This window comes from Hermetia illucens, chromosome 4 (genome assembly GCF_905115235.1).
Source record: "Hermetia illucens chromosome 4, iHerIll2.2.curated.20191125, whole genome shotgun sequence".
Taxonomy (NCBI): Eukaryota; Metazoa; Arthropoda; class Insecta; order Diptera; family Stratiomyidae; genus Hermetia; species Hermetia illucens.
Window position 1 is genome coordinate 57,416,765 of NC_051852.1, and position 24,129 is coordinate 57,440,893.

The 24,129-nt window shown below is 40.5% G+C and overlaps 1 protein-coding gene across 5 annotated transcripts in view; it reads left to right on the top strand.

The window, feature by feature from the left end:
• The first annotated feature begins 5,962 nt into the window (after positions 1–5,962).
• The window catches only part of LOC119654251 (fasciclin-2), a 134,474-nt gene continuing 116,307 nt past the window's right edge, over positions 5,963–24,129 (top strand). For all 5 annotated transcript variants that reach the window (XM_038059495.1, XM_038059497.1, XM_038059496.1 and 2 more), the window contains exon 1: positions 5,963–7,180. In XM_038059495.1, coding sequence (XP_037915423.1) covers positions 7,102–7,180 — 79 coding nt within the window. In that variant the 5' untranslated portion in view covers positions 5,963–7,101. The remainder of the gene's footprint in view (positions 7,181–24,129) is intronic.

Below are 24,129 nucleotides of genomic sequence, written 5' to 3' on the forward strand. Positions count from 1 at the left end.
GTACGAGAAATGAGTTTTCTAGTGTGCCTAGCATATCTGTCCATCAAGCGTTGAGCTCAGCGGCTGTGTGCCTCGGCTCGATGAACCGCATCTACGACCCCCATAACAGCATCCACTGTAGATCTCCCTGTTCTGAACCTGAACTGCCTTGCGGATAAAACCCCGGCAGCGCGGATTACTTCAGCGAGTCTACTCCTGATGAGCTTCTTGAACACTTTTCCGGCCGTGTCAAACATACACAGCGGTCGGCATGCAGACGGGAGCTCCGGGTCTCCTTTACCCTTACTGATCAACGCGAGTCTGGCCACTTTCCAGCGACAAGGGAAAATGCCCTCCTTCAAGCAAACGTTGACAGTTCAAGCAGCAATTCTAGTTGTTGGCGGAACACCAGTTTGTAAACTTCCGCCGGGATGCCATTAGGGCCTGGCGCTTTCTTGCTTTTCATAGTGAGAACCGCTTCTTCCAGCGCTCTCATTGTGAAAAGAGGGCAAACCTCCCTTTCCGCGCTATTTACATCAACCCGTACTAGGTGTCTGGGGAACAATGCCCGCACAATGTGGTCCACCTGTTCGGTACTTAGTATACAGGGCCTCCGCAGAGCCCCGATTTTCCGGGTGACAAGCTTATAGTCTTGTCCCCACGGGTCGTTATTCACCTCGTTAACAAAGTACAGCCAAACGCGAGCTATGCTTTTATTTATTGCGCTGCGGAGTCTGCTTTTTGCTGATCTATACTGTGCCTCTATGGCACATGCCTCCACGTTGACGTTCAAACGTTGTGCCAAACGGCGGAGCTTATAACACTCCCTCCATAGGTCGGTAATTTCTGCTGTCCACCAGTAGATAGAAGGCTTGTCGCGCCTGGGGAGCATGGGAGCCTCACACGCCGTCATTATCAGGTTCATCACTGAGTTTACGGCGGTGTCAGCTGCGACACCACCCCCTCCCCCCTTGGCGCCCTCCAGCGCGGCCCTGCCTGCTCCAAGAGCTTCGCGGAACTTCCTGATGTTCACCCTCGCTACATTCCACAGGCAGGGGGAGCGTCAACCACTTCGAAAGCGATGTACTGGTGATCACTTGCAGAAAAGTCTTCTAGGACTCGCCACCCGTCCACGGATGATACCAGAGATTCCGACGCAAAAGTGAAGTCAGGAGTGCTTCCTTCACAACCTGGGCACCGAAACGTTGGCGTGGATCGGGTATTTACGAGTTCGATTCTCGCGCCATTTCCAGAATCCGTTTCCCTCTAGACTCTGACTGAGGCATGCCTCATTCAAGATTCCTGGCATTAAAATCACCACCTACCAGGATTCGTCCCTCCGTGCTCGAAACGGCGTCCTTCAGAGCATCAAGCCGGCGCCGAAAGTCCGGCATCGTCTCCTTCGGCGTCAGGTAAACGCTAAAAAACGTTATCCCTAAACACCGGATCCAGACAAACCCGTTCTCTCGGCCTTCGGAACACGAAGTCGAACGTCGTCCCGAACGCAAAAATGCAAAATGCGCATCATGGCGTTCGCACCCTAGCCCTCTCCAATTCCGCCCTGAAGAGCGGACACCGTCCCTAGCCCGCAGTGTCTGCGACGCTTTCACCAGACGCGCCACGATCCTTGCAGAGAACGCTTCGCTTTCAATGCAGGTCTTTGCTTGATGACCCACTTGGCCGCGTCTCCGGCATACTGTCCTCCTATCCGGTCCCTTACAAGCTGCTGACGTGTGTCCATAGTCCCGACACCTGTAGCACTTGGTGGGGACTATCCGCATTCGCACCCTGCATATTCCCCATCCGATTTTAATTCCCCCGTTGCTAAGGAGTTTCCTCGCATATTCCTCGGGGACTTCTACCACAGCGAGCTTTTGTCCTCGAGCATTTACAGAGGTGGCCAGGCATTGGTTACCTCTGAATATTCACGCTTTATCGTCTCCTCCACTTCGACCTTTTCTGTGAGACAGTCAAGATCCCGGATTTCTAGAGAGCACATGGGCTCTAGGCTGGAAACAAGAGCCTTCTCCCCCAATAGCCCCTTGACCGCTTCGCAGAACGTACTTTTGTTAGTCGTCTTTGGGCTCAGTTCGACGAGAACTCCGCCACTCCTCATTTTCCGTATGGGAGACACCTCTGTTCCGTTGTCTTCGGGTTTCATCCTGTAGCGAATTTCACTTAGGACTTCCGGAAATATCTTGCCTTCCGTGGGCCTAACGAGCAGAGCCGACGGTCTAGTCCTTCTTCGTTTCCTCGTTTTTTTCTGCTCCTGACTTTTGGTTGGCAGCCTCCTTGTCTTTGGACAGACGTGTTTCTTTTTTTCCTTCTTTGCTTTCTTTTTTGGGCCCTGCGGCACATCGTCCTCTTTCCGCTTTTTCCCCAGTTTGCTTTGTAGTGGGTTATCTGCGGTCCGTTTGACGCAAGCAGCGTTCTCAACGAGGAGTGCGGATGTTTCTGCTCTCTAATCGTCTTCCGCTGCTCTCCATGTTCCTCCGGTTCCGCACGGTCAGTCGCACCACTTCATTAGGCTTCCTCTTTGTTTGGGCTCCCCGGTGTCACATCGGGTATGTCAGCCTTCACTGCCTCTTTCGCTGATCGCTGCGGTGAACGGCGCATTTTTGTGCTCCACCCAAACGCACTCAGCTCTTCCTCCTTCCCTGTTGTTTCGCCGATTTTTTCTTATTAATATATGTTTACTCTGCATGAAAAAGTAGCACAGGAAAAGTGCAATGGACAGTCGGGTTGAGGACTTTCCTTTCAGCCCGTTTCTGCTTGCCTCTCTTTCAAATCCCGAGGCATTAAGCCAAGGTCGATGACTCAATGTGATAGCAGCAAATATCATGAACATTGTAACACAACACAATTGTTTCAAGAAAGACAAGGTTGTCATCGTCATCCCGAATCCCTTCTTGTCGTCCAAATAAGGCAGCAAGGACTTTCTTTGAAATTTTACCTCGATGCAGTAGATAGAATTACGCGCCATTGTTGCTCACAGCATTTCCAAACACACTCCCTGTTGACACCACTAAAAACCTTCCCTAAACCAGTAAAGAGGATAAGTGGCAATCTAAATTCTGTAAATTGCTCTACAGTGATCTGCCCGCTGCCGATCTGACCAGCGCAGGAGAATCCAGAACGAAGCTCGCTTGCTCTCTGTTAATGAAGTTTTCGAAGTACTTCTTGATGACTTCTGGCTATTATCTTTGTATTGACACTCAAAAAGGGTGTCCCTTCTCGGAATATTGTCGACCATCCCCTTCTCCCGCTCACTGGAACAGATCACAGATTCCCAGAGTTTACGGATGGGCAAAAGTAACCGCTCTGCAGAAACTAGCTCCAGCAGGGGTAGTACAAAAGATAGACCGCTAGGCCCGGTAAAATTGCCCCGTTTAGTTGAATTCATGAACACAATGACTTCACTTCTGCTTTGAGAAACAATCCGTATCCACATATTATGGCGTTCGTTCACAAAAAGTGAAACTTTACTGGATGTTTTACGGTTGAAAATCGTAGTGAAATTCTCCCTCCCCCTATTGAACTTATCTTTACCCTTCACAGCGTGGCCTACGAATTAACTTGCGATGCAATTGCATGTACGTTGGTGATCAGTTGAAATCCAACTTACTTAATGGCAGACTCTGTGCTCGAGTAGCGTGCCACCACCAACCAGAATTTTAAGATTGAATGTGTCGGAAGTTTCCGTTGATGGGCAGCAATACTATTGATAATTCCTAATTCTGAATCAGAATCTCGCAGTTAATATTTTGCCCGATACCGGTTGGTTCCGGAAATACGAGGGTACGTCTTTCTGGCACAATAAATATTAAACCGACACCGGATTCATGTTTACTCGGCCAGGTTCGTCAGGATACAATAATACAGTGTGGCAATCGCGAAAAAAGGGCTTCTCAAAGTCCCAGTTCAATAGAAGAAGCCGAATATATTACTGGCCAAGGAAGATGATGGGGATCTTTTTCAATAATATATTTGTCTTTCGCATATACTGCCGCGTAACATGTCTTGCCAAATAAGCGCGCCAGGCAACTGTCTTTTAACTATAAAGGGCAGAAGGGGGAAAGAATGGACGAGCAATCACTCATAAAAGTGTAGCTAGACAAACTTAATAAGACTCCATGAAGAGAGACCGCCATATAATGTAAAGTATCGTGATAGCCAGAAACGCACCTATTCCAGGGAGATACATTTCCAAGCGGAAATTTTGATCGAATAGGGAACTGGATAACCTTCGATCCACTTTCCACAGAACTAGGCTAATGGTTCAGGGGGCAGTAAGTCCTTGAGAGTTTAACATGAGCACCTGTCTGGAAGAATAAATCCCACGGTCTTCTTAAGACAAGGATTGATTTTGTGACGACAATCAAAGCCCCGCTGTGACAAGCAACAACGGTACCAGTCTATACCAAGTGCATGGCTTAACATTCATACTGGTGCATGCAGGACCTACCTAAATCTTTACCGAACTAAGGAGTACGGCACCCGTGTTGAATCGCAACACCACGCCGAGGCCCGAAGGTCTCTTCTCGCTTGAGCATAACCAACAACCCCCATGAAACTCTCACTAGGGGGACAACCGAAAATAACCGAGCTGTACTGACATACAACGGGAGTTCATCCGAAGTATGAGAGTTCAGGGGCTATCTCGGTTCCCATGGAACCAGTATACCCCTGATAAGGTTTCCTGACCAATTTGCCACTTCAGATGAGTCCCCGTGTAGACGCGGGTCTGATCGCCCTGATTGGACATTTGGAGCATTCGCCTACTGCATCACGGCCGGCAAGACAAAGTGAGTACAGCGTCTCCCGGTGCCACCACTATGGAGGTTCTCCTCGACCACTTGGTTTTGGTTTCGCCGACAGGGTTGCCCCCCGTTCAGAGGACAGTAAATTGGCCGGATCAGGGAAACAGCACCTTTATAGGGCCGCCTGCAGGAACCTCAGCCTGGCTATCCTACAAAGCAAAAGCGCCACGTAAGGCCGTGCGGAATCTCGGGTAATTTACAATAAATTTCTCGCAATTATTGAGAGCCAAGAGTTCTTTAGTTTCTATACCACGGAAAGACTGGGAAAGGGCGTTATTGGAAAACTACTATAAATTCTATATTATATTTCACATTATGGCTCCTTTGATTATATTTGCCACCTCAACATAAGATGTTTTTAGTCATTTCGCAAATTCTCAAACCGGAAAATTGAAATGACTCTTACCACTGTGCGGTGTCCATCGAGTCCCTGAACAAAACTTCATTACACGGAGAAGAAGACCACGTTTCCTCGAAATTTCCACATTCCTTCGCTTTATTTAGTAATCACTTGACCTCGATGGTCAGCACGTTTCCACCTCCTTCAATGAGCTGGAAGCTGGCCCATCACCATTTCAATCTTGTGCCACTGTGCAGGCTAAACACCCAACCAAATTCCATAATTTAGCAACAAATCTCATCCCCGCCCAGAAATTTTCAATTTTTGTTTCGCCAAAACTCACCCACGAGACATTTTTCAAATTCAATTATTCTCAAATTACTTGAAAAACGAATTCTTGAATGTAAACAAACCACAACCGGAAAAACATTTTCATTCCACAAGAAGCACTTCCTCCTCAATTAAATCTGCCTCCACCACCCACTGGGCGAAATTATTTTCCACCACTATCTACCTACCCAAGGCTCTCACCATCTAGTGATGCATCATGATGCAGGAATTTCAAATTGGATACAAATGTTTGCTATTGAATGACATCAAAAGTGTCATCAATTCCAGCAACAAGTGCCCAGCATTCCAGCTCGAAAGGTCCCAATTGGATTGTTTTCCTGGAATGCACGCAACATATCTTCTAAATCAAATTTGCAAGTTGCTGGCAACATTACACTATGAAGGCCAGCAACAAGTGCCCACTATTCCAGCGCGAAAAGCTCGCACCCAATGGGAATGTTTCCTCATCACGCAGTGTCTCCGTAGTTGCAGTAATCGCCTTTCGCGACAAACGTGCGTTCCTTCCTGCTGGCAGTCGTCTGGCAGCTCGAGCGAGTGTTCCCTAACTTCCCAGCAACATCCCTCGAACCGAGTTGAAAGCAATTTGGGGTTGTTGTCGGCACGGCGTGTGCCAAGCGTTCAGTTGTGTCTGGAATTCTATCGCGTGCAAGTTGTTGGGTTGCTGTGTGCGTTGCGAGTGAGTTGATCGTCGACGCATCTTCCCTCAGTGCATTGCTGCAGTCGTTTCCGTGCGGAGTGCGGCCGACAGAGGATCTCAAGGACTCGTTACTGCCAAATGGGCGAGGACTGCACCCGGACTCGGTAGCACAGGTGCGCCCAGGACTGTTCGCGTGAAAAAGTGTTGAAACGCAAGATAAGAGCCATCCAGGTGACAAATCGGTGAGCGGGCGAGTGACACATCTGCTCTTGAAGGTGTTTGTGGTCGGCTTGACTACGATCAAGCGCGCGGAGGCGGCGCGGAAGAGTACGAAGCTGCGATCGTGCAAGTGGTGGTGAGCCGCGCTCGACTGTGAGCTACCTTGCACACCTGTGAGCCGCGAGAGACCTGTCCGGCGTTCGCCTACCTGTTGGCGTTTTTTCGCTCCACAAATTTCTTTTGTTGACTGAGTGCGGTCGTTCGGAATTTTGATAAAGAAACGGCTTAGAAACGTTAACGGCCGACATTTTCCGGGGCAACAGTTGTACGGCGATAATTACAGGAATCGTCGTTACTTTCCAGTTGGGAATTGATCGCAGACAAGCAACATCGAAAACTCTCACTTGTCTGCCGTGGCTGCTGGGCGTTAGTACGTTGGTTGTGTTGCTGGTGTGCCGATCGTGTCCGGCAACAAAGCACAGTGAAGTGACAAAGATACAGATAAGTGCGTGAGAAATTTGAAATTTGAAATTTTGCGTTTTTTTCATCGAAATTCACAGAAGAGGATTTTTGCGGATGGCAGTGGGTGCAAGCGAGTAGGCCAAAGTGTAGTCTGTACAGAAATTATTTACGGAATTCGAGTGCGAAGCGATTTCTTTTATTTTTACTCTGCCCAGGAGTGGCCAGGTGTCTGCTGGCGCCTCATGTGTGAAAATTAAGTGAGAATTGTCCGTGTTTTATTTACGTTAGTGAAAATGGCCACAAGAAGGCTTCCAGAGGTGGCGATCACCGCGAAATTATCGCTGCTCATTTACTTTAGCGCCTGTTTAATAGGTTCGTATTGGAAGATCAATTGATTTTCGCAAATTAAATTTTTTTTCTATTTTTATTCGGTAATAAATTGAATGGAATATAAAATTGGCGATCTCGACTTGAATTTTATCCTAATTCCCGTGGGTAGTTCTGATGTGGAAAAGTTCTTTGCATATTCATTCCGTGAGATGATTGAAAGTGTCCAACAACGGACAAATTCTTAACCACGCGATCTGCATTATCGCTTTAACCCTTTATGACATGCCCTATTAGCACATCTCGAATTTAACTGGAAAAGGACTATTCCTTTCGATTCGCCGATCTTTAAAGCCACCGAGAACAAATTGTAGAGTCTCAACTGTCGACTTACAGTGATTCACTAAAGATTTCGAAATGGCGTGACGTTATTAAATACCATGGAAAAGTATCTAGACGAAACCGCCAGTCCTAAGCCAGTTTTGAATAGCTAGGCAACAAAAATCCAACAGTCGAATCAAATTTAAATTCATTTCAGGTTTACACAAAAAAACGTGATTCATAGATGAGCTACATAAAATAACACGCATGATAATAAGAGAATCTTTGAAACAGATATTTTTGATAACATTGTTCACACAAAAATTGTTAGCCCAGTGTTCATGCAATTTTGGTGAACCAGTTGCACTGGAAACTGTAAACCATTGACGCGTTTGATGTTCGCATTGTACCAGCAGGAAGCTGGGCATTAATAACATTGTCTTAGACATCGAATTTGGGGCAAAAAAATCTGCTAAGAAACCTGTCAAAGCCAACCCACAGATTCCAGTTCCGTGACTGGGTTCCAGAATTTCCCTTAGTTCCGAAGTTCAAACTAGAGTAAATGGCCACAAATACTACCTTTACTGCGAGGGATGAGTAGCTTGAAGTAATATCTGTAGATCTTAGAACTCACAGGAACCGATCCCACCTCATAGAAACCCTCGTGACTGATGATCATCTTCATAAATAAAGTTGGGCCCCTGATTAGAGAACTTTCAGTTATCTCGATCCTTCCTTTCAATTTAAAAACCGTTGGTTAGGTTGATATATTAGAGGAAGCCGCAGTTCGAAGCACTCAAACCGTGAATTGGAATATACTAAAGCGTTCATTATCTGCTTTTGTACTCTGGGAAACCTAGTGGTAACAGCCATGAAGCCGGTGTCGGACTGCTGATGACTTCTACTGAATCGTGTTCTATCTTGACCTGAAAACTGGTTTCTGAAGGGATCTTGATTGAAAGATTCCCGTCTAAGTTACGGAGCATAAAAAAATGGTTCAGGATTTCCAACATAGAGAGAAAGAATGCTATCTATGAGCAATTGCGTGCAGTTCAGGACAGGCTTCCAAAAGCTGGTGGGTGATTGCCAAGGTAAGCTCTCACAAAAGCTTTGCACGGGCATATGATGAAGAGCCATAATCTTGGTGATCGTAACAACGTTGAAAAGTCGGTAGATTATGATTACGTTACCGTATACGGCGGTTTGCCATCATCGCCTGAGAAACGTCGAATTTCTCATCCACAAAGATGAGCAACTGAAGGGGTTGATTCACCACGATTCTCAATCCTATAAAATGCGGGTCTTTGTATCCGCTCCTCCAACCAGAAGTAAAAATGCTATCATCGCGTGATTCGAGCTTTTCCGTACAATTCTTGCAGTCCCTGCGTGTTGAAATGGCGCTGGAGCTACATGGCGCAGAACAGTGGAGACAGAGTGCAAACTTCTCGGAAATCATGGGGGGAATCGAAGCGTTTCTAGAAACCGAAAGCATGGGCGTTGTTGGCACACTATGTCTCACATAGTGGTTTATGGCAACTATTAAAATTGCCTACTCAACGGCCCCCTACCTAAGGCGCTCACAAGCTTTTAAGAATTTGAGCGCCTCTTCCAGAGGCAGAGCGCAGATTATTTGTTCGTTCCTTGAATATGCCTAAGATCAAAAATGAAGTTTAAGGAGTAGTGTCCCATTAAAAACTCTACTAAGGTTTATAAAAAGAGGCCTCTGGTTCTTTCAAAAAGATTGTTGCCAGAAGACAGGAATTCAGATTTCTGCATTGGGAAGCATAAAACCTTACAAGCCGAAGTATAGCCGATCTTATGTTCTTTTCCACAGCACTCTGTGCGGTATCAATCCCAAACTACAGCTGAAGCTTTATTCAGCTGTAGTTTGGGACTGATAGATCTTAGATGGAGACTGCCCTTATCATTTCCTCTACCTTGCCAAATCCGAGTTGCCCCATGTTTTACCCTTCTTTGGCAAACCGAGTGTAACTTGTTTTCTCAATCCCAGCAATGAATTTGACGCGTCTCTCAAGAACCCCCCAATCTGTCTTCTGCGGTTTCCGAAATTTAATGATTGGAAGTGAGTCATAGCCATAACGGAATCAATGCGCCTGTGATCTGAGAAAAGCATATCGTTTGACACTCTCTGACAAAATCCGCCATATTATGGGGTGCCACTGTGATGCGGATGAGTTTTCGCCTGGTCACTTTGAAAAAATAAGTTCATTTCTGAAGTTGAGGAGCTGCAGTTCCGTCCCTAGTAAATATTCCAATAAACTAGATCCCTTCTTGTTGATACAAGAACTTCTCCAATAAATATGTGAGTTAATATCGCATCCAGCAACTATTTCCATGCCTTTAAACAGAATTACTCTAATGTTAAGCATTTTTACGAGTTTTTTTCGAAATATATTTTTGCTGTATGGGTTTTTTTTACAAAAAAAAAATCAAAACGATAACTTTTACAACTTCCTTTTTAGAATGATATCCTGTTTCACCCGTTTAACACTTGAATAACCTGTTAAGACCAATCAGAATAGTTTTCATTTCAATATGAATAGTAAGTAGTAAGATTTATTCAATGTCAAATTTGCCTCTCGTTGCCATCTCTTGAAAGTAAGGCATTCAATAAACAAATTGATCGTCATCTTCGAAATTATAACCCGTTCCTATTGTGGTATTTTGCCAGGTGGGAACACCCTTTCGTGTTTACATCATACATTTTGTCTTCGTCTCATTAGCCTTATATTCGATCTTCTAAGTAGCTGGCTCCCCTTCATGAAGTAATAAATGAAATAGTGACCTAACCATTATGTCAACATCATCAGTACATGCCCTTCACAACTAGGAGAAAATTTTGCTAACACTGAGTTTTTTTAAATTTACTGATGTCTGATGTTTACCAACAGATTTCAGTACTAAACTCAAGAGTGTTGGGACGGAACCACCTTTTTCTTTTGCCTTGACTTATTATATTGCCACTTTGTACTACCCTTTGATATGCAGGACCAGTTTTGGAGGGAATCCTGGCTCGAATAATATTATGTATGTAATTCAATTGATGCTATCGTGAGCTTGACGGAAATCCTGGAGAAGTTGGCATACGTCCACGCCGTAATTCCATTATTCTCGAACACTTATTTGATCGAAAATATTTGTTTTGCAATGGATCGCCCGTTTCTGAAACCACTTTGACCTATGATGTTGAGTGGTCTTTCTGTAGTTTTTATTTCTCGGACAATCGCTGTGCTTAGGTCAAATATACAAAAAATATGCCTTCCCATCAGTTGCCAAATAATCCTCTGAAAATACTTTCGATAAGAAACCTAATTTCAGCCCAAAGTTCCCCATCATATTGAAAGAGAATTGAGTGAATTACTACGTGCAGGCCTAATTCTAATTTGATCCTTCAAGATAGGCCGATGATCACATCTCTTCTAATTTAATCTGAAAATGCCGGTTTATTCCAAGAGCGCCCCCCGTATTCATATCTATGTATTTGAGACATAAGTATATATTACCCTTAAAACCGCTTGGAAGGAACAAATTGTTTCGACGTGCAAAAGCACAATACAAATTCAAATAAATCCCTCCGCGATTTTTTGAATTATCAACAATCACCAAAAAAAATCCCACAAAGAGCCTCTCGTGAATAGTTGGACCAGAAAACAACTATCGATTAAGCCAGTTCCCATTGAAGTTTCTAGATTCCCAAGCTATCAAAACGGTTGCACCAAATTCCCAAACATTCAAACCGCTATTTGCTCGAACTGAGAAAGATTTGATTCCTTTTTGAAGAACACTCTGCCATAACATCTTACAACCGGAGTTCGTTGCGTTCAATCATTAGCAATTAATAATCAAATACATGGATGAAGCATATTCACAGAATAATAGTGTGACATCTATCTCTCTTGACCATATATGTATCTTTAATATGATTATCGCCTAGCAAAACCTAGCAAACAGAAAAACATTGAAATCCCCACTGGTTATGGGGTTACATGATCCGGAGATTCGACCAAGTACTGCAAGTCTAACTTGCATAAAATTAAAGGAAATGACGTGAGCATCACTTGGTCATCTTCCGTCTAGTCCTTTTTAAGCTCGTCATCCGCGTTCAGTTCGATCTATCAGTTACGCAAAAAGAGTCCACATTTGTCGGGTGGCCGTAACGTAGATGGGATGCAGTTGGTCTGTCAATTTTGATTGTTCAAATGGTCGGTGATCGAATAAAAAATGATTAGACCAACCGGTGAGACATTCTTGTTAGGCTGTGATCGAGAATTTAATGGGCATCTTTATCGCTGGTGATGAATTCTTACACACAAAAATATTTTAAATTCTCATCTGAAGGCCTTCCACGTCCAGAGTTGAACTAATGATATTGCGGCTTGCCGGTACGTAGATGGTGCTTTCAGTTCCCCTGGCAGCCAAGTGCATTACGGGTAACTAATAGACCGATCTGAACGTGAATTGCGGGCTCTAGGTTTCGTCAAAATGAAAAAAGCAGTAAGAAGATAACGATTTCAAACGCGTAATTGGCTCCTGACATAAACCTCTTTACTTTGTGATAAGGCAAATCTAGCTATGACCTCGTCATTACAAACATTCGAAAGCCCACGAACTCATCTAAACTGAAATTATTTACCAATAGATAGTTGCTCCGTATGTCTTTGTCACCTCAAGAGGATTTAGCATACAGTCTTCATTCACATTCCAATATTTTGGATCGACACGGTTTACGGTGCATATTTTGCAGTTTTTCTCGAAATTTCAATATAAAGGGAATTGTGTTCATAGTTTGTTATTTAATAATAATCATTGGCGCAACAGTCGATATTAGATCAGGGCCTTGAAGTGTGTTAAAGCACTTCAGTCAATCCCATCAGCACATTGTAGGGGGCAATGTGTAATCAGCACTGGCCTCCTCCGAGATTATTACCCTGATTTGACTCAGGTTCTCATTCACAGCACAGCAAATCCCTTTGCCCCTAGTGAGATTTGAATCGCGACTTGAACCATCCAGACAAAGTTTGCCATTTGGTCCCAGCAAAATTTGATGTTTCTAGATAGAAGCTTTTCCCAATTTTTGCTGGCCCAAACCTAGTTCTAATTCGTCTAAGCTCCATAGCAAAGTGTATTATGTGCCAGGAAAATAGAATTCATGTCTTAATGTGATACCAATTCCACTAGTTATGTCAAATTAAATTCCACTGCAATAGAGTCTATTTTTTGAAGAAGTGTAGATTTTTTGTAGGCGAAACATCATGTGGAAGACCACACATCATTTTCACGGAAAATCTTTACAGTCCCTCAATTTTTCCAAAATTGTGCTTCACTTCAAAAAATTGATTTAGTAGCCACTCCAAAAATCCTTCTTTCGTTCGTATAAGAAATTATCGAATTCCTTACTATTATTTTCAAGTTGAGCAAGATACGCTTGTAACTATCTTCCTTTCCTTTCCAAATAAGCAAAAATTTATTATGTGTTTCACATGTTAGATTATATACACTATATAGTGTATAAAGCGTAGTTTTTCACAAATGTATCATCTATTTTTTTTTTCGAAATCAAACACCTTATCTTTACATGAGATCGAAGGAGCTCCCAAAATATCGATATATGCTAATAAAACCAATAGGGTTGTCTCAATCAAAAAGCAATCTTGTCTTTTAGTTGAAACAGCTTTCTTTGATAAATGTTTAGACTTGCCAGATGCCAGTTGGCTTGAAAAATAAACTTTTGCCACATCGCTAATTAAATATTTATTGGTCCATCCTTCCTTGCTTTTGTTTAAATAGTGCACGGGGAGGTCTTCAGCTCTGATCCCTCGAAAGCCTCTCTCAACAATAATGGTCGCTCTTTATCGGACTTATATCCTGAAGCCTGCTGCTCACTCCTATTTGTTCGTATGGATTTCTCTTTAATCCAAAAACTTCCTCCAAGCATATATCATCAAACGAGAAGCGCTAATTGTATAATGTGCGGGTTCCACCACCTGGAAACTTGTACGATTGACGGAACAAACGATGGCTAAGACAGAATCCAACGTAAAGGTGATTGGCCAGCTAATGCCATGCTTCCAAACAAACCACGGATTAAAGCAAGGAGATGGACTCACCCCATACTTTTCAATTTAGCCCTTAAATATGTTATTCGCAAATTGGAATTAGGTATCACACACATGTTATCGTGACTGGATGTCGGACACCAGTCGACTCAGCTGTGAATGAGTACCTGAGTCAAATCAGGGTAATAATCTCGGGCGAGCGCAATGCTGACCACATTGCCTCCCACAGTGTACTGTGGTGTACCGTTTCGGTCTTGAATGAAGTGCTCTAACACACTTCAAGGCCCTGATCCAATATGGATTGTTGCGCCAACGATTATTATATTATCACACACATTGCTCTACAAATCTTTGCAAATAGTGGGATTCGTTGATGACATAAACATCATGACACGATCAACTCCAAACGCCAAGGAAGTATTCCTACAACTAAATGAAGCAGCCCAAAAAGTCTACCTAAAAATTCATGAAAAGAAAACAAAATTCATGACCCAATAAAGAAGACAATAGACGACTTTAATTTTGAAAACGTGGGCAACTTTGTATACTTGGGAGTAAACATAGCGAAGGCTATGGAGGCCAAGGGTCGATTTAGTGTGTTGCACCATTGAAGAAAATTAAGTCGTGAAACAAAAGTTCCTTCATGCCTCAAATGACTCACCCGATCCAAAAGTTTCGCATCTAGTTCTTTATAAGTTCTTATTCACATCTTTTTTTTATGCGGATAATTTCCTCGTAACAACCATTGCTCTTCCCACCGGCGACTACCGGCCTATGGTGTTTTATATAGCCCTCCTCCACGCAATTTTCCCCAGATCACGAGAACGCGTCTCGCCGGTGGGGTTAATATTAATAATAATTTGTTAAACTGGACAAGGACATGATTAAATATTTAAACTTTTTCTTCTTCAATGGGTCAGCAATCAAAATAGGCACTTTACCGCCACTCTTCTAGGTTTGGATATAAAGACATTCTAGGTTCGTTGCAGTCGATGCTATCTATAGTAAACAGGATAAGATCGAACGTATCGATTTCGAATTTTAACTATTCCAAAGTAATCGCTAGTTTCCTTCAAAGCAACCAATAACAGGAAATGCTGCGTACTATACATTAGAAGGTGCGGACAAGAGATAAATAATTTCCCATAATGGGGACTAAGGAAAGTGAATTTCTCTTTGCCTCTGAAATGAGCCAAAACCGTGTCCTTCACTTGATTATCGCCCAAAGGTTTATTTCTCTGAAGTTTTTTCATTTTCGGAAAGAAAGAATCACTCGGAACTTGATATAGTCTAGCAAGGGTTATCCAGTATTAAAAATAGTAATTTTTGAATGGCGGTCATCACAACACACTCTAGGGTATTACTGTTCCTCACCCGGGTAGGATTATAATAATAGATCTACTATTGAAAATAATTTCCGCCTGCAATATATGTGGGGTTGCAGCGATCGTGAGGTAAGAAGTCCCTTCGATGGTATGGACATGCAATTCACGCTGACGAAGTTTTTCTTCACTTACTAAGATTGGCGTTATCATGAAGGGAAACAACCAAAAGACCGAACAAACTTAATACGCAAGATAATTTGAGAGCTTCTCGAATCCATCCAAATCAAGGCTATGACCGAGCACATATACGTAAGGATAAGTAGATCAGTTACCCGGTAAAAGAGACAGTCTCCTCACAGCTCACACTTTGTGAACACCACAACGAGAAGCAGGATCGATATTAGGTTTAAATAAACATATCACATATATAAACACGGCATCCTCATCTGGCAATTCCCGAAGCATCATGGACGCAAAATTTCGTCTCCCTTTTCTGTAACTTTTGTCCTGTTCCGGTCCGGTTCGGCTCGTCTGGATTAGGTTTGCCAATTCAGATATATTTATTCTGGTTGGACATTTAGAATGGCTATAAAATTGATCAATTAAAAACACAACAAAATTCACACTTCTAATGAAACATATGTTTCTGTGAAAAAATCTAACAGATATGGATCTTTCTTCAAAATTGAGCGAACATTTAAAACCTTTTTCAAATACCTAATGGAAATGCTTGTACGAGGACGAGCCGACTGATTCTAAATAATGAATGGGAGTAACAATAAAATTAATATCGCTGTTCTATTTTGCATGCATCTCCATCGCTAAGAATCTACTTTCCGGAATTTTGAAAGATCCTTCACGAGAACGTCATATACATAACGCTTTCTGCTATCCCCACAGACCCTTTTCGATTCTGCATAAATTTGGTTGGGCATTTCCAACTTCTCAGAGCATAATATTGTTTTATGGGACACTTGGATGCTTGGAATGCAAATTAAGGACTCAAGTACTCCAAGCAGATATGGCGCACCCCAAATGATGAGAAATCTTCCAAAAATATAATCTTATGACATATTTTATGTTCCACTATTTGCCCGTATCCGGAATTTATTTCAGGATCTAAATATGATAATATTTATTATTTCTCCAAATGATTTGTGCGGTCGTCGCTAGGGACAGTTTCTTTTTATTTCTAGAAATTGTGTATAATCATTCTCTGTTCGCCAAGAATTTACTTTACATATTAATTTTTATCACTTACGTGGTTAAATTCAAACAAAATGAGTACGAGCATGACTAAATATCTTATAAACAATAGATAATGGACAAAATCTTCTTAACATCTAGACGCTGATGACAGTTTTCGAATAAATATCGTAAAACCTGATGTGACTTGGTGAAATATTGTTACTGTGAAATTGTTTCACCAGTTCAAATTCACATAAATGAGACAAGCGAAAACAAAGGCGTAAATAAATTTATAAGCTTCCAACAAACAAGGAGGGATAGGGATAATTTAATTACTTAATTATCTCCTCTTAATTTTTGAAACCAAAATAGAATCTCTGTTCTTCGCAGTAAATATTATCTTGTTTTAGGAGAAAGTTTGTCTTTCCTAAATTGCCACAGTTTTTGGAACGGCCCGATGGTCGAGTTAGTTAAGCATTAGCCTTTTAATGTCGTTGCCTCGAGTTTGAATCTTGGTTCGTCACGGATATTTGCGTTTGTCCTTATGCTATCCCACTGTAGGCTTATTACTTACACAGAATGTCATATAATAAAACTGAAGCAAGGTTTCATCGAAAATCAAAGAGGAAAATAGTGACAACATAAAATAGACAGGATGATGTATCAAATTTAATCAATCAATAAGTACTTTACTGAACCAGAGTAAAAATTCTTTTTTTTTTTAAATATAGCCCTTTGGGGTATCAAACGAAAATTGTCTCTGATAGTGTCCACGACAAATCTTATTTTAATTGATATATAGGAGAGTGAATGTCTGCAAAATATGTGCAGACATTATATTACTATAAGATATGTAGACTACAAAGTACAAACTATTTTCCGTCTCCTCTATTTAAATTAATTATAATTGCCTTCTACATTCTCTACCTCCGTCCCCTGAACCAACTACTAAAAATTCTACTACTGCTAACCAGTTCTGTTTTTTTAGCACCTTAAAAGGAAATGGTTTGTAATTCCGTTGACTGAATTGTCGACCGATTGATCTCATTCCGAAAGTATTAATCTAGGTTTAATTAATCCGTTAGCGGTTAAGAAGGATCTGCGGAACTCCAAAGCTCAGCAATATAAAAGTTTAATAATTTTTACGCCCAAAATTCAAAGGATATCCACATTTTCTATTTAAAATAATCCTATACGTTATAACAAAATATTTATACGCCTTGTATATTGATGTATGGTAGTAACTTAGGTAAAAGGCCCCATGTCCGTCGCAGACCCTTTTATGAATAGAGTGATTTTTTGGTTAGTACCACAGTTGACACCAATTTTCTCGTAGAGAATGGGAATGTGCAAGATTTATTCATTGCCAAACGTGGTTCAGCATTCATCTGTTGTTACAGAAAATTGATATCTCAAGTATCTAAAGTCAATCTATCTTTGGCGAGAAAATTATCGGCGATGATACATTGAAGAAGAAAAACAAAATGCAAACTGGAAGCCAGTCAATAAGACCGAATTTTTGGAGATTATTGGATTGTTTTTCTCAGTTGGCCTTTTGATTCTTTCGACTCACCATCATACATCAAAAATTGAAGAAAGTGGCAAAACTGAACTCGACGAATTTGATAGTCTAGATGTTTTCGATGAGTTATACCACACCGATTAGGTTCAATGAAAAAACCAGACGTTGGTCATTTGCATACTTTGTGAGTCTCATAAATGTAGCGGATTTTTCTTCGTTTGTAAGCTAGTGAACGTTTTGATGGAAGATCAGTTACCCCTTAAGGGAAAACTCTCCAGTCGGCCGAAGCAGAAATAATTATTTATTTATTATTTTGAGGAAATCATTAAATGAAAGTTTTTTAATCAATTATAACTGCACAAGACTCTGAAACACTAGCGAAAAAACTTGTTACTTTTGCCTGCATAATATTGCCCGAAAAATAGAACGATCATATGATCGCCGTTGCAGAAATTGCTCCTGAAATCGCATCATAAATTCTTCAGATCCTGAATAATTAATTCCTTTTTTTCAATTCCTTTTCATTTTGAAAACGCGTTTTCGATTTCTTCCATTTAATCAACAACAATTTATCAACACTATGAATTTGTAATGAAAACTTAGCTTCAAAAAATCTATGAATTTTCTTATATGGGGTGTTGAACTATAATTTTACTAAAATATTCTGAACACTCAAGGATTACGCCTGTTTTTGTAGGACTTTGTGTACATTATTAGTATTAATGATGTTAGTTAATTTCATTTTCAAGATTTCGTTCAAAACAAAACCTTATTAAAATCGATTCACTGTCTGTCTGTCACGTACTTTTCTCCAAAACGGCTGAACCGATCCGAAAGAAATTTGGTGGATAGATGGGAACTATGAAATCCCATGCATACAGTGAGTGACATAAATTTAGGTGGAGTTTAAAGGGGGCTCCTCATACATGGAAAGAGAGGATTTAAAAAAAATTCACAGGATATAGCCGTATAGGGTATCAAATGAAAGGTATCAATTAATACTTTCCGAAACTGACATCAGGTTTGGAGTAAATTGCAAAGTGCGCGAGTGAGGAGTCAAAATGCATTTAAAGTGAGACAGGACTCATTTTCAGAAACTACCCAACCCAAAAATCAGGATGGTGCGCTGAGATGAAATTTAGGCCTCAAAATATGACCCTTTCCGATATCTGCTCAAATAAACTTACTAATAGTATATTATCAACTTTTAGAAATTGACCGATAATCTCCCCTTAGGTTCATTCTAGGAGTACTAAATTTTGCACGGACATAGAGCGCTGTCTCGTGCATACACATGCCACATCTTATAGAAATCCGACTATTAGTGTCAAAGTTATAGCAGTTCAAAATTTCCCGCGAATTAACCGGATCCTAAGCCATGCAAATAATGTGCTGACGTCATAACTAACGAGAATAATTGGCCTTCGAATGAAATATTAAAATTCCACTCCTGAAGAATCTACTTCTCCCTAGCCCTTTTTGTATCTATTGTAGGTTAAAGTCTTCACATTTGCTAATAATATTAAACTCAGAGTCTGAAGTGTATGAGGTTGACTATTACCAATTCAGGGCTTTCCATCAAATGATTTATTTAAATCGCTTTCTAAAAACTAGAAGGCAATGGAATTTTCCACCATGTGACACGAAGCTCTCATGCGTTCGTCGCTCCTCACATATTCTTCTTTTTCTTCAGCCTTTGTCCCGTTTACAAGCGGGGTCGGCTCGTCGTGATCGATTTCGCCATTTTATTTTATCCAACGCCTGATCTCTATGCAATTTCGAAGCTTTTAAATGCCCATCCAGCGAATTAAGCCACCGTTGTTTCAGCCAGCTTTTTGGTCGCTTACCATTGACGTCTTCCTCCGAGTTTCTCCACGATCGTTGCAACCCCACATCGATCGGGGATATCCTCATTTCGGATGTAATCAAAGCATGTCACGCCACCAGTCCAATGCAACACGTTTGTCCCCATTACCGCAAGACGCCGTTCATTGCCTTTTATAGTATAGAGAGAGGCAGCGGAACGACATTGCGATAAATTTTAGATTTTAGACGTTCGCTGATACATCGATCACAAAGAACTCCAGTTATAGAATGCCACTTCGTCCAGGTCTCATTGATGCGTGAAACATTTTCATTACGCAATTCTCCCGAAATATTTAATTCGCTCAGTTCTGGATAGGTTACTGCAGCTGACAGTGCTGAGCAATTTAAATACCTCGAGTCAATGCTATCAGCCAATGGAGAACTGCGGTATGCTCATCACAAAACACAAAACCTTTTATACCTGAAACGTCCAGCTTCCGGTTTCCCGACTTGTTTATTATTCGTCCCGGGAAACATTCCCGATTTCTTGAAAAAGAAGACGTAATGGACCCTGCCTTATATGGAACTTGGGTGAAGACCGGAACACTAGGAAGATTTTAGGGATAACAAACTACGATGGCAGGCGTAGACCAGGCATTGATGACGATTGTCTAGTACTTAATAGAACAGGTTGATTTTCATTTTGTCGCAACCAATATATGTATAAAGTAAACTATATATGTCTATGGAAGCAAAACAGCCAAACACCCATGGTATGAAACAAACTCAAGCACAACCATTCATACAAATTCAAAAATTGACTACTTACTCGTACAGGTGCTGCGTAATTTTGCATATCGAATACTATACAAATTCTCTCAAGTATGTTCCAAGCCTGCAAACTTGTAGTAGATTGTAAACTCTTAACAAAGAGCTTGTAAAGTTGTTATAAAATCTACTTACTTTTGGGAAATCTTATAACCGGAAAGATCGAAGATAGAAAAACCAAATACCAGGAATGAAATGAGATTGGCTGGTGACAATACCTGAACTGAAATCATTAAAGAGTTTATCCCTATCTTATCTTGCAAACGTTTCTCTTTATTTCTGTATTAAGTATTTAGATTGATAAATTATTAGCAAATAGTATTGTTAATTCTACGTCTATATCAAAAGCAGGAAAATTAATATTAGAATTGTGCTAGCGAAAGCAACCCGTTGTGTTGTTCCAAAGGATTCATTCATTTTAAAAAACTCTGAGATTTATCAAAATAATGACTTATACGAGACGGTAAACAAAACCTTAGTTAAATTGTTTCAATATCTATCTGTCCGCCTGACTGCAAGGATTGGCAAAATTTTGGGTTCAGTTTAAAGGACCCTCCTCTACATTTGAAAAAGGTTTGTAAGCTTTTTTTCTCAGAATATGGTCGTGTCAAGTATCAAATGTTTAGTACTTTTTAAAACTGTCCTAACTTTCAATTTAAGCTGGAGGATAATTGAGTTGAAATCAAAAATTGTTGCAACATAAAATGTTTTTTTCTCAGGGTTTATCTAACTAAAAAATCTGAACAAAATCACTATAATGTATCTATTTCTCAAAGTCCATTCCATCGCATTCCGATATCTACTTAAATAAAGACCACATAGGTATATTACTATATTTTAGAAATTTATTAAAATGCCATCCTTAAATTAATCTTAAAAGTATACGGCGTGTATATAAGTGTTAATGTAAGGCATAGTATTTGAAAGTTTGATTGAAATCCTACCGTTGTCTATCACATTCTATCTTATTCTCGAATACATACATCACAATTAGATAACTAACTTCTTCCCCAATTGGTATAGGCCGACTTCAACTGCTTGAGTAAGCTTAGACGCAACAATTTCATTAGCAACAAAATTGGGTTTACCAATAGATAAATGGAAGAAAGCGACACATAACTACCGCTGTAACGCTGCTTCCAGTACAGTGGAGGATGTGTCCGATAATGTGTTTCTCCCAAAAGAAATCGTAGTGTATTTTGGCCAAAAGGGTAAAAATATAGAGGCATTGTCAATTGGTTAAATCCAACCTCGATTGAATGCGAATTCTTCTTACAATTTCCTTTCGATGATGAAATTATATATTTTCAATCATTTAAGATATAATATGTTGTTATTAATCCTTTTTAAGGTTTTGTATAAAAACAAAACCTTATTAAAATCGGCTTAATGTCTGTCCTCTATGTCTGTCACGCCTATTATCTCAGAAACTGTTACTCCTATTGATACAAAACTGCATGGAAAGATGGAACGTATGTTGTATGAAATTAGTAACATAGTTCCACATTGAGTTTAAGGGGGCGTGCGGAAAGGTCCGAAAAAGGGTCAGTTTTGAAAGTTAGTACTATACAAAAGGGAATGGTCTGATAAATTAAATCCATAAGCATTACGAGCTAGATATAAATGGGGCAAATTCGCACTCGAATATGCTTATATAAGCAATACACAAAATCTTTGTATCTCAAGCGCTTAGTTTTTAATTTCCCGACTTGTTTACGCATTAGATCCATTGAAAAACAGCTGGAAACTAATAGTTCCATTTTCTAAGGGTGTCACAAATTATTTTTTGGAAAATACACTTCTTCCATAAAGCCATAAGATGGATCTTGATCATTTGGTGCTAATTTGAAAATTGCCTATAATATGTACGAATAAGCTACCCCAATACATTCGCAACTCCGGGACCATTGACCGTGGATACTTCCTATGAAATATTCTATTGTCTCTAATTCTCTTAGCCTATGCTTCCACTCTTTTCTTCCCATGTAGATCTGGCTGATTACATTTTTAAGGTTTTGTTTGCCTGTTCTGTTTGTCAGTCACAAACACTTTTCTCAGAAACGGCTTTACCGATTAACACGAAATTTGGTGAAAAGGTGGGAACTGTGAACGCCCAGACATGCAGCGGGTGATATCCTTCTACTTTGAAATTAAGGGGGGTTCCCATACATGCAAAAGGGGGGTGTAAAACTTTTTTCACCGAATATAGTCATGTTGGGTATCAAATGAAAGGTCTGCTTTTCGAAGCCGGCCTTAGTTTTGAGATTGGTTAGAAGGGCGGGGAGTGGAAGGGGTGGAAAATGATGATTTCTTTAACAGACCCATTCTCAGAAACTACCCAACTGAAAAATTTGAAAAAAATCATGAAGCTGCCATTATATGGTGCCCAGGCCTCAAAATACCCTTCATATCGATATCTGTTTAAATTAAGTTAATAATACTTTATTGCCATATTTTTGGGAAAATTGAGTAAAACCCCCCTTAAGTTTATCCCAGAGTTATAAAAGTTAGTAGTAGTATAAAATATAATATGAAGCATACCATCCCCGAGTTTGATCAAATTCATACCATTAGTAACAAAGTCACACTAGTTCAAAATTGCCTTTACCGCGTAAATTTACAACCCGAAGTACTAAATCTGACATTCTAAATGCATATACATAACGGACGACATGGGATGGTTCTACACTCAAATATACTCACAGAAGAATCAAACAAAACCTTTCATACCTGAAGCGCTCAGCTTTCGATTTCTCGACTTGTTTTGATCTCCTCTTCGCTTCTTCCAGCCGTCGGTCCGTTTATTCATCTATATCTATTTGTTTGTTTCTGTGCCTGCCTCTGCCTAACTAATTGACATTTCCTTGGCCTACTCTTTCGTTTCTTCACTGTTTTGGCCATTCATCTACTAGTAGTTGTCCTCGGAACACCTATTCCTCTGTATATCGCCTGTTCGTACATTAATTGGTATAAACAAGTGCTTAATATCCGTTAAATACTCGTAAATACGGACATCCAAGAAGTTTATAACAGTGATGAATTTTTACTTAACTATGTTGAGTTTCTCGTAGAACATCGACCTTTCACTTATGCTAAACTTTTTCATTAGTACATAACCGAATCGAATTTTTACTTTAGCATTTTGACATCTAATCGTCTAGCCCGAAATGTCCAGCAAGTATTGTAAAATTTTCTCTCACAAGAAAGACAATTAACACACATTAAATAATTTGGTAGCCAATGGTTCAAAAAATACATATCAATGCTCTCCTACTGTACAGGAGAAAATATGCCTTCTACGTAAACTTATAAGTTAATTGCTTCTAAGTAATTCAGGTTATAGCACTCCTTTCAGCCGAACACGGCACCCGCTTTGGCACAAGAAGCGTCTATCAACAATATAATTAATCTTATAACAATGAAATGTCACCAACTTGACCCTTTCCTCTAGCTTTTTTTAAATAAATGTAAATCAAGAAACAAGCAAAGTAGCACCAAAGTTCGCTCGCATCACTGGTTATATGGAAATAATAGTTCAACAATGTTCACAAATTATCATTTCAATAGTACGGAAATCTTTTTGTGAAAATTTCTCCTCAGAAAAGTTTAAAAACAAGCACAGAATGCCCTCTGGGCCGTTAGTGATTTAGATTGTGTTTTGCGTAACAATAAAATCTTTCACAAGCTTGTTCCACAGTAAATGACAATAGCCGCGGTAATAACGCTGAAAAATATGCGTGTTATTTGTCCGGGCAAATGTTTGAAACTTCTAGCAAAAACGACCGGAGAAATTTGTTACATTGCCAAATTAGAGCGATTTAATATTACTTACATAGTTGTGGAAGTTTGGTTTTTGAAAATTGGTGTCTAGAAAGTACTTTGCTACCTAACAGGGTATTTTGAAAAATAAATAATGCGACTTTAATA